Below are 10,822 nucleotides of genomic sequence, written 5' to 3'. Positions count from 1 at the left end.
GCGTATTGCCTCTCATAATTGAAAGTGTAGTGCCGCTCTCAGTCCCGCGACCGGGACGGCTGCGGGCACATCCGCGCGCAGCCACAAGGTGGAAAGTATTCCGATTCCGGGGCATGGGCGGCGCGGAATGGGGCGTTTTAAATGAAAACCAAAACAGTCGATATATGGCTGCGACATCCAATGGAGGGGAACATAGCTTCGATTTTAATTTGGCTAATTTTCTAGAAAGCAAAAGAAGGAAAAAAAAGAAAAAAAGATGCCGGCACAAATGGGAGGTTTCAACCTCCAAGACAAAGTGTTGCCACAAGACCCTGGTCCAACAGAAGCAGGACAGCGGGCATCGCGACCCTTGGGGGCCAATTCGGAGGAATGCAAAAATTTCTATGAATTTGACGGCACATTGCCAACGCAATACGAAAGCCACCGAATATTTCGAGACCCGGTTCTGGAGTCTGTCACGTTTGTGGAGGGCGTCATCGTCATATTTCCTCCGCCCTAGCTATGTAGAGAATGAAACATGGGCCGACTCTGCGTGCGCTAGGAGCAAAATTCACCGAAGCGACATTGCAAAATAGCAGCAACGTCTCTACTCCGGAGTGTACGGGCGCCTATAAACTACGTGTTGACGAGCAAGAGGGAAGCTTGGTTCGCCTCGCCTACGACTGAAGGGGATCCTTTGATTCCGAAGGTCGCAAGACGTATAAAATCATCGGTGTTTGGTAAAGAATGTCGTATTAGCGTCGAGTTGCAGCAAGTTGCCAAGTCCAAGATGTCAGCTTCGTCTAATGAAAGAACAGATTTCCACTCGGACTATGCAGATGGGATGGTGATTGACGGGAGGGCCTCCCCGCAAAGGCACGGGGCACGGCCCACGGTGCGGGTTGCGTCTGGTGGCTCGCGATGGCCATGGCGTGCAGCAATCTACACAAGGGTATTGACTGGTGGCTTACTCCTCCATCTTCCTACCTGCAGTGTGTAAATGGTTTAAGTATTACTCCCCCGAACGAAGAAAAGGAAAGACGCTCGCAAAAGGCTGCGCAAGATGCATTGCATCTCCTTCAAGCTTGGTCCCCCGTGTATAAATCGAGAGCGCCACAAGACTGAATTGGGTGTTATTGGTCTTGAGCTTCATTGTACCGCGGCGCTCTCATCGGCGAAACTCGACGAATAAACATGACATTTAGTTTGCCCGAATTCCAGCTTGTCGCCGTTCCAGGGGTCCTATGCCTAGTTGACTAGGTCCCGTAACTAGTGTGTTCAGCTCAGGCAGAGCCCAATGGCTTGGACGAGGCTGCTCTTTTATCCTGTGGTATTTTGTGACACAGTCGCCCCCTGTTTCATCAGATCTAGTAAAGTCCAAGAGAAGCCCCGCGTCAACAATATTGTCTCTCCCAGTGAAAAGTGATACCGTGCTTGCTTTTTCGAGGGGGTTGACGGTCGGCCCACAGGCCTGTATGTATGGACCGTCAGGCTGAGAGGCGACGGCTGCACCTAGAGTGCTAACTAGTGCGAGTGTTTGTCATGAGCGAAGACCTCGGCCATACGTAGCAAAAGCAAGTGTGGTCTCTTGGAGCTGCCGTATACCTGCACGACAAAGAAATATGCCATTGGCTTGAAATGATGATCGTTTGTCGTTTTCCTTTTTCCTCTAGCTACTCGCCAACTAGCAGCAAAGCAAAGAATAATCCATGTGGGGAGAGACTCAAAGTCGGTGGGCAGCTTACTGAGCTGGGTTCTGTCCATGACTGGAAAGGAACCGTGCAGCGATATAGCCCGGTGCTGATGAAATATGCCGTAACGCAAGTCCAAAATGAATATCACAGCATTCTTGCGGGAGATAATGTACCCTGTTGCCTGTCTTGCCTGTGGAGAGGCGTGTCGGCGCCTTGACCTTTGCAAGGGGTGAATCACGACTGTGGCAAGTGTCTGAGAACCAGGGAAAAAGGAACGATTATGGGCTGCCCACCTGTGCCAATGCAGGTGGCTGGACGGCTATTCCATCTGAGTCGCTCATATAAAATCGCCCGGCGTATAAACGTGGAATATCCCAATCGCATCGTTTTCTGGTTTGCGCGCTCGATATCCTGAATTTCGTCTGGTCGTTCCGTTGTTTCTTGTATTTCTTACGCATCTGCGCCGCTCAGTGTTAGTATCCAGCTTGGGGCTCCGTTTGCCGGACTGATCAGCTTACAGTTTTCTGGTTTGTGTCCTTCAGAATTATTCGTATCTGAGCACAAAGGCGGCCACTCCTTGCTTTATTTTCTCCTGCGTACAGTTCGTCATCGCACAAGCCCGACTTGTGTACGTCTCAGCTGGCGAACGCGACAACAATACCCCTTCGCAATCGCGCGTTTGCCGACCTCTTTTTCCTCGCTTTTACTCGTATTCATTTGGAGCGGCTGTTTCTTTCTTCGACCGATTGGCTGGTTTATCTTTCGCTTCTTATTGTCGAAGCCTTGTGGTTCTTTCTGTGCTGCGCCATTCGTCTTGCCAATTTTTCGGTGTTGCGACGGTAGCCCGCGAAATAAGTGACACGCTGTTACACGGGTACGGTACAGACCTAATTTCTTGATATTGGGGATCAGATCTCTTGAGAAGAAAATTTGGCACGGTGCTTGTCTTGGCATCCGTTCATTGTCGTCCGAGTTTGTTGCAGAAAGGAAACAGCATCCGTTGCGTGGCCAGGCGTCGGCACTCGTCCACACACCTCGCAGCTGCCACGACTGGCGATTCACAACCGGCGTGCAAACGATAACGATCCCGACCGCCCTGCCTTACCTACCTAGCCAGTCGTGTCACGAGCTCTCGGTTAGCACTGATCGAACTTCCTTGCCACTCCTGCTCTTCTTCTGCACCGCGGCCATCGTCATTCCGTGCAAGCGAAGCTCGTCTCCATTGCTTTTCCATACTCACCACCTGCCGCCTCAATACTGAGCGTCGTAACTACCTTGACACCGCCGCCCTTTCATTTTTAGGTAAGCCATCTCGCTTGTCGTGCGACCACTGTCCTTTTCATGCTTGCTGTCTTCTCTTCCACTCTTCTTCTTCTTCTCTTCTCCATAGCATCACCAAACATTGGCCGCACATCAACTCTCTACGCCATTTCCAATTCCCATTCATCTTGCTTGATAGCTTCCCCCTCTTATCCAATTTTGCAGTTATCTCTGCCACTCTCCATTCGAAAATCTCCGGCTACAACACGACTTTTGTTCCACTTCTGGGAAAAGGTGCGTCCTTCCCTCAGGTGCCTCTCAACCCACCCCCTCTCCCTCTGGCAGTCGTGCACTCTCCCTATCTATGGCTTTTGCTTTTTTCGAGCCTGTGATTTCTCATCTCAATTCGTTGCCAACAATGGCTCTACGTCCTTGCTTTGTCTTGATGCTAACTGCAAGGGCTCTAAGCAGATTTTCGCTGCACTCGCGGTCGGTCGTTCGGTTAATCAGCCTCGTTAAAAGTAAAGCTGTTGCTTGTGAGGTATGTTTGGCAGCTATTTTCACGTCATCAATCTTCTACTTTCGCTCTCTACACAAAAATTGCACTGTCTTTCCACTGCCTGTTTCAACGAACGTTGCAGAGACATTGGATATTGACCTACGTCTTCTCATTTAGTGATCGTATGTCTTATTACCGCCAGACTCTGCACGACGTCGGCATGGACGGAAATTCTGCAGTTGCTGCTTCCTATATTCCAGCCCACGGGCGCGGGCCTCATACCTCTCATCTTTCTGCTCACGGTGATCCCAACGCTATGCTCAATTCATTTGCCAATATGGGTCTCGGCGGCATGAACATGCCTAGCGGCGCTGGTCCTGTTCCCATGGGTCCCGGTCATGGCTTCATGATGGGCTCCGATGGACAGTTCGTTATTGCACCAATGTCCAGTGCAGGCCAACATCTCAGCATGGGCCACAACAACGACGCTCACTACCAGGGCTTCTCGATGCCGCATGGTGGCTACGTTGCCCCATACGTCGGCGTTCCTCTTCCCCTTATGCCTTATACTCCTGGTCGTGCTAATGCTGGTCACCATCGTTTGGAGAGAGGCCATTCAGATGTACCTGGTCTTGAAAACCGTCGCGGCTCGTACTCTACTACCGAGTCGACTCCCGCCACTCCGTTCTACGGTGCCGTCTCCCAGCGCGACAACGGACCTCGCGTCGCGAGCCTTGATCGGTCTGCTTACACCACCCCTTCACCTCAGCAGATTGGACTCCCGAATATGCATAACGATGCCCCAAAGGCAACCTTTTCTGCCGTTGCGGAAGCTGCCCTTGATGAACTTCTCAAGAAGGAGCCCGCCATCCCCAAGGCTGTTCCCGCCGTTTTCACCCCGCCGAATCAGATGAAGTCTGTTGAGCAGAGTCTTGATAATAGAATCCCCGGCAACCGCAATGTTTACATCCGTGGTCTGCACCCGACCACTGATGACGAGCTTTTGTTCCATTTTGCGTCTCGCTTTGGCGGTGTCGAGACTTCCAAGGCCATCATTGACACTGGTACTGGTGCTTGCAAAGGGTAGGCTCTCTGTTATCCGTCTTCCGTCTTCTCGCATTAATCGTTTTCAGATTCGGCTTCGCAAAGTTCTTTACTTGCGAAGACTCCGAGATGTGTATTCGAGGCTTTCACAAGCTCGGATACGAAGTGGGATTTGCCCGGGTATGTTGTGCTTTGATGCTGAATGTCAAACTAGTCTAACATGGTGCTCAGGAGTCTTTCAACTCTCGCCTGAAGGCCGAGGGTGACGAGGGGTCTACCAATTTGTACATCTCTAACCTACCCAAGACCCTGACTGAAGTGGTACGTGAACAACCTGCGCTCCGATTTACAATGCCTACTGATTCTGTTGCAGGAGCTTGGAACCATCTTTCTTGGCTACACCATTCTTTCCAGCAAAATTCTACGAGACAGTATGGGTAACAGTCGTGGCGTCGGCTTCGCTCGGTGAGTCTTTCCCGCCTCACATCGTCTCTAGCTATTCTTCTAATCTCCAGCTCCAGCTTCGAGACACGCGACGTTTGTGATGAAATCATTAGAAAATTCAACGGCGTTGGCATTGGCGAAGAAGGCTTGCTGATGAATATTCGCTACGCCGACACTCCATCACAGAAAGAGCTCAAGCGAGTCACTGCTGAGCGCCGTCAATTTCGCACCAATGAATACAACATCGGTGCATATGGTACCCCGTTGGTTGGGTTGAACCCAACTTTATACAATCAACAGTCGCAGTGGCGTCGCTCCATTCCGCAGTCACGGAGGTAATTTTTCGGTTCCATCGGCCTTCGTTTTTATCTAACTGTTCTAGTGGCTTGTCAGCGTCCTCGAACGGCGATAGCAGTGCCATGAGACACTCGGGTGCCGCACGCGGCCTTTCCGAGTATGCATCCGGGCAAACTGCTTTGTCGTCTTTCTAACTCTCTTTACAGGGCGGCTACAAGCTCGAGCACGGACGCTGCTATCTCTACCCCCACTACTTCCGAGTTCGATGAGGGCACGACGATTCACGCCGATCCTGCCGCAGCCGCTGTTGTGAAGAAAGAGAACGTGCCGACTTCGCCCTCTCTCACCAAGAAAGAGCCGGCTCACTAAGCAGGTGACGAATAATTCTAATGTTACAGCTGATTTTTTGGAGTGCCGCTGTGCACATGATATATTCCCTATACACGGATGTCTTGCTCCCAGGTAGTTGCATCACTTTATCTGCCGTTTTTTGGTGACAGCTTTTACACGTGCAACGAGCATGCTATGTTCTATTATCAGATGGTTGATGCGCTTGCTGGATTGTGTTCATAATTTTTTTTCTTTGTCATGGCTGTCAATGTCCTGTATTCTATAGTGATGAAAATTGGTGCGGTGGCGAAGTAATAATTTTATCAGTCACTGAATGGCAGTCTTCCAAATGCGTGTTGTGGTGATTGTCCAAATCGTGGCGTTTGTCTCTTTTCATTCCGGCATTATCATTTCTTGATCAGTATTATACTTTCAACTCAGCCATGCTGTCATTGACTTCTTCTGCGGCATCTGTGGCCTCAACTCCGCCAATGACGATAGGGCCAGACTCCTCCCCGGAAGCATCTTCGTCGCCTTCACTGTCCTCCTCCTCGTCTTCATCGTCATCATTGTCATCATCGTCCTCGTCACCCGACTTTTGGTCTGTTCTTGTTTCTCCCTTTTCTCTGATAGCTGCTTCCAGATCTTTCAGCATCTTCTTGGTGAATCCTGACGCTTCCACCGTCGCATCCAGCCGTGTCTTGCCGCCTTTTCCAAGCCGCTTCTTGGCATCCTTGAAAAAAGGGCCTGGCTGTGTGGCCGTGAAGTGGAAGCGGCGCTGAAAAAATCGCTTGATACAGTTTACATCGCGATCAAAATACATTTCGGCATTTTGGTGTTCCATAGAAACCATCTGCGGGAAGTCGATAACAATCGGCTCCAGGGTAATTTCGTCCTCGCCAGCCTCGTTCGTCGTTTTGTTCTCTTTAATCAGAATGTTAAATTCGTTAAAGTCTCCATGAATAAGACCGTGCTCGGCAAGACGCAAGATAAGAGAAATCAGCTCCGCGTACAAAGATGCCGGATCGGGGACGTCAGATATTTGTCGGAGAGGGTGGGCATCAATTAGCGTCATGACGATGGTGTGGCGGGACTGGCCAAGCGGCTCTGGTACAGGAAACCCTTCTTCCCGCAGAGCTTGCATAAAAGCGTACTCCTTCATCGCAGCAAGTCTTGACAAGTACATCCATGAGCCTGAAGATTTGTTGCGCAGGTAATCGCGGTTCGATTTGACTGTTCGGAACGAGATTCGGCCAAGACGATGGATCTTGAGGACCTGCTGCGTGCCAGTGTGATCGGCGACAACCATGATGTCGCTTTCTTTGCCGACTCCGATTCTACTGCCGACACTGTATACCACCTTCTTGCTAGAATACGTATGTAGGGCGAGGTAGTCAAGGCCACCGTAGGTCAACCGGTAACCGTCGTATTTGGCTTCCTTTACTCGGGCAATCAGGCCGACTTTGGCGAGGGCAGATATACTTCTGTGGACACCGCTTGCACCGCCTCGTAGTCGCGCAATTCGCTCGATAAGTGCTGTAGGTACGATTTCGTGGTTTTTGCTACCCAACTCGACCTGACAGCAACGTATTAGATTTCGACCTGCTGCACTTGCGGGATTGGAGGCTACTCACAGCAGTGAGGACTCGCCAGTCCTCCGCCGCCAGATGGCGCAGCGCTCTAGTATCCAGCTTCATGGCGGCTGGTAATTATGCACTGTATATTGAGATTTCAAGTCGGGAGTTTTCTTTTCCCGTCCATGTGCTCGCGGCGCATGCGCTTGGTGGGGTGGAAGAAATTTGGCGCCCAAAGAGGTTCTGGATCTTATCGATAGTGGGCTGCATTGAACGGCACTTGAACGGCTTATTCATCCACGGCTCACCAGTGCTCACACGTGACTCCACTGGGGCGACAGCCTGGCGTAGGCGGCAGCGCCTCGCGTAACCCGGGAGCTCAGAGTTGCTACGCCAGTTCGATAGCTTTGCTGACTAGGCTCCATTACCTTCCATCGCCCTTCAACTCAAGTTACCAACGATCTGCACTCGCCCAAGTATTGTGCTTGCGCAGGTGCTTTCAATTCGTATAATACTATCCGCCGCAATAGCCCCGACCCTTCCATTGCTTGAGAGGACGCCTCCCTCGAGCTTCAGAACCAGAGCCCGTCACATCTAAATCGCCGTCAACATGGCTCAAGACGCCGATGTGCCCAAGGCGGCCGACAAAGGAAAAGGAAAGGCTGTCGATGACCCCAAGAACGAGAATGCTGCCGTCAACGGCAAGAAGGAGACCGACGAGAAGGGTGGTATGTTGTGCCATGGAGACGATGCGCCGCCTCTTACCATGCTAACTCAGACTACAGTCGCTGGCGAGGAAGAGCTTAACGAGGAAGACCAGCAGCTCAAGGGTGAGCTCGATATGATGGTGGAACGATTGACTGTGCGCGTCGAGCTAAGCCCATCCCCTTGCAAGGCGCAAACTGACCATTGCTAGGAATCAAACAAAGAGCTCTACAAGACAGCACTCGAGGCCATGAAGACATCGATAAAGACTTCCACATCGTCAATGACGGCTGTACCGAAGCCTTTGAAATTCCTAAGACCGCACTACGAGACCTTGACGAACCTGTACGAGGAGTGGCCCGCTGGCGATAACAAGACATCTCTCGCCGATGTTCTCTCCGTCATCGGCATGACATTTTCCGACGAGGACCGACAGGACACCCTCAAGTTCCGACTCCTTGCACCTACATCCGACATTGGCGCTTGGGGCCACGAATACGTTCGCCACCTGGCGTTGGAGATTGGTGAGGTTTACGGCAAGCGCATCGCCGCTGATGAGCCCACCAAGGATCTCCTTGACCTCGCCCTGACCCTTGTTCCCCTGTTTATCGAGAGCAACCAGGAGGCAGACGCCGTGGATCTCATGAGCGAACTTGAGATTATCGATCAGATCCCGAAACACGTCGACGAAAACACATACTCCCGAGTCTGCCTGTACATGGTCAGCATGGTCAACCTTCTCACATACCCCGACAACGAACAGTTCTTGCGCACCGCCCACAAAATTTATCTTGAGTACAAGCAGTATGCCCGAGCCATGGTTTTGGCCATCAGACTTCACGATTACGACCTGATTCGATCCGATTTTGTCAAGGCTGAGGACCCTGCCCTGAAGAAGCAGCTAGCTTTCCTCATTGCTCGCCAAAGAATAACACTGGAGCTGCCTGGCGATGAGGATGAGGAGCTCAACAACTGCTTGTCCAACCTGAAGCTTGCCGAATACTTTAAAACTTTGGCTAAGGACCTTAACATTCTCGAGCCCAAGACAACAGAAGACATTTACAAGAGCCACCTCGAAAGCAGCCGCGTTGCGGGCATGACCAACCTGGACTCTGCCAGACACAACTTGGCTGCCGCTTTCGTCAATGCTTTCGTCAATGCAGGCTTTGGCAACGACAAGATGATGCTTGTTGACGGAGAGAAAGAGACATGGGTCTGGAAGACCAAGGGTGATGGCATGATGTCCACCGTGGCTTCCATGGGTACCTTATTGATGTGGGATATTGAGAATGGGCTTGATAAGATCGACCGCTACACATACTCCAACGAAAACGAGATTTCCGCAGGAGCCATGCTTGCGATTGGCATTATGAACTCGGGAGTTCGCGTCGAGTCAGAGCCTGCCCTGGCGCTGCTGGCTGATACGGAGAAGCTTAATTCACCTAACCCTATGGTCCGCACTGCTTGTATCATGGGCCTTGGATTGTCTTATGCTGGTTCGAATAAGGAGGAACTGCTCGAGCTGCTCCTGCCCATCATCAGCGACTCTTCGCTAGATATGCAAATTTCGGCCATGGCTGCTCTGGCCTGCGGTATGGTCTTTGTTGGATCCTCTCACCACGAAGTCAGCGAAGCCATCGTTACCACTCTTATGGACGATGACCGCAAGAGCCAGTTGACTGACAAGTGGACTCGCTTCCTTGCTCTTGGTCTTGGTCTCTTGTTCTTTGGCCGTCAAGAGGAAGTCGACGTTATTCTCGAGACCCTCAAGGCTGTCGAACATCCCATGGCTAAGCCCACTGCTGTACTGGCCGAGATTTGTGCCTGGGCAGGTACCGGTGCCGTGCTCAAGATTCAGGAACTGCTCCACATCTGCAACGAGCACAAGGAAGAGTCTGACGATAAGAAGGGCGATGAGCTCCTCCAGGCTTATGCTGTGATTGGTATCGCGCTCGTTGCCATGGGTGAGGATGTCGGCCAAGAAATGGTTCTCCGCCAGTTCGGCCACCTAATGCACTATGGCGAGCCCAATATCCGCAAGGCTGTCCCACTGGCCATGGGTCTCATCAGCCCCAGCAACCCTCAGATGAAGGTCTACGACACTCTATCACGATACAGCCACGACACTGACCCTGAAGTCGCCATCAATGCCATCTTCGCCATGGGTATGCTCGGTGCCGGCACCAACAACGCGCGTCTGGCGCAGCTCCTCCGCCAACTAGCCAGCTACTACCACCGCGACCAGGATGCCCTCTTCATGGTTCGCATCGCCCAGGGCCTGCTTCACATGGGCAAGGGCACTATGTCCATCAATCCTTTCCACACTGACCGCCAGGTCCTGTCTCGCGTCGCCGCCGCCGGTCTGCTCTCCACCATGGTCGCTCTGATTGACCCCAAGGAGTTTATCACCTCCGGCTCGCACTACCTACTCTACTTTATCGTCACAGCCATGCACCCCCGCTTCCTGGTGACACTGGACGAAGATCTCAAGCCCCTCAAGGTCAATGTTCGCGTCGGTCAGGCTGTCGACGTTGTTGGCCAGGCTGGCCGCCCCAAGACGATCACCGGTTGGCAGACACAGAGTACGCCGGTTCTCCTGGCGTACGGCGAGAGAGCAGAGCTCGAGGACGAGCAGTATATTAGCCTGAATAGCACACTCGAGGGCTTGGTGGTTTTGCGCAAGGTATGAATCGCTCCATGATGTCTCGTCACCTTCGCATGATACAATACTGACAATGGCATGTAGAACCCTGACTGGGAAGAGGAGCAATAAATGGATGATGATTAAACGGCATCAAGTGTAATTGATGTGCGCATGGACCAGGGTCTGACGAAGAGGTTCTTTTCTGGGCGTCTTTTTTCCTTTATAATCTTGAACTGGTACGGATAACGGACAAAGGTGCTAGCAACTCAATGTATAGTATTTTCTACTGTGTTGTATGTAGAGACCGGGTGAAACACAGGTCAGACACCAAAAAAGACGCCAAGATACGAAG

The 10,822-nt window shown here is 51.7% G+C and overlaps 3 protein-coding genes across 3 annotated transcripts; 2 read left to right on the top strand and 1 right to left on the bottom strand.

Annotated features, from left to right (window-relative positions):
* Nucleotides 1-3,616: 3,616 nt before the first annotated feature.
* Nucleotides 3,617-5,586, top strand: LMH87_011875 (uncharacterized protein; the record flags this gene model as incomplete). The annotated part of the gene is made up of 7 exons (XM_056201087.1): nucleotides 3,617-4,515; nucleotides 4,566-4,656; nucleotides 4,708-4,797; nucleotides 4,850-4,941; nucleotides 4,998-5,255; nucleotides 5,303-5,374; nucleotides 5,424-5,586. The coding sequence occupies 7 exons, from the start codon at nucleotides 3,617-3,619 to the stop codon at nucleotides 5,584-5,586; spliced, it is 1,665 nt and encodes a 554-aa protein (XP_056052874.1).
* A 385-nt stretch (nucleotides 5,587-5,971) lies between these two features.
* On the bottom strand, nucleotides 5,972-7,244 carry LMH87_011874 (uncharacterized protein; the record flags this gene model as incomplete). Its single annotated transcript, XM_056201086.1, has 2 exons — nucleotides 5,972-7,123; nucleotides 7,182-7,244. 2 exons carry the CDS (start codon nucleotides 7,242-7,244, stop codon nucleotides 5,972-5,974), a joined length of 1,215 nt encoding a protein of 404 aa, XP_056052873.1.
* Nucleotides 7,245-7,731: 487 nt separating this feature from the next.
* On the top strand, nucleotides 7,732-10,599 carry LMH87_011873 (uncharacterized protein; the record flags this gene model as incomplete). Its single annotated transcript, XM_056201085.1, has 4 exons — nucleotides 7,732-7,849; nucleotides 7,907-7,983; nucleotides 8,038-10,509; nucleotides 10,573-10,599. The coding sequence occupies 4 exons, from the start codon at nucleotides 7,732-7,734 to the stop codon at nucleotides 10,597-10,599; spliced, it is 2,694 nt and encodes an 897-aa protein (XP_056052872.1).
* Between the last annotated feature and the right edge of the window lie 223 nt (nucleotides 10,600-10,822).

The sequence above is a fragment of the Akanthomyces muscarius genome, chromosome 4 (assembly GCF_028009165.1).
Source record: "Akanthomyces muscarius strain Ve6 chromosome 4, whole genome shotgun sequence".
In the NCBI taxonomy this organism is placed as follows: Eukaryota; Fungi; Ascomycota; class Sordariomycetes; order Hypocreales; family Cordycipitaceae; genus Akanthomyces; species Akanthomyces muscarius.
The sequence above is the reverse complement of the archived record's forward strand: the minus strand, read 5'-3'. Positions and strand labels throughout refer to the sequence as shown.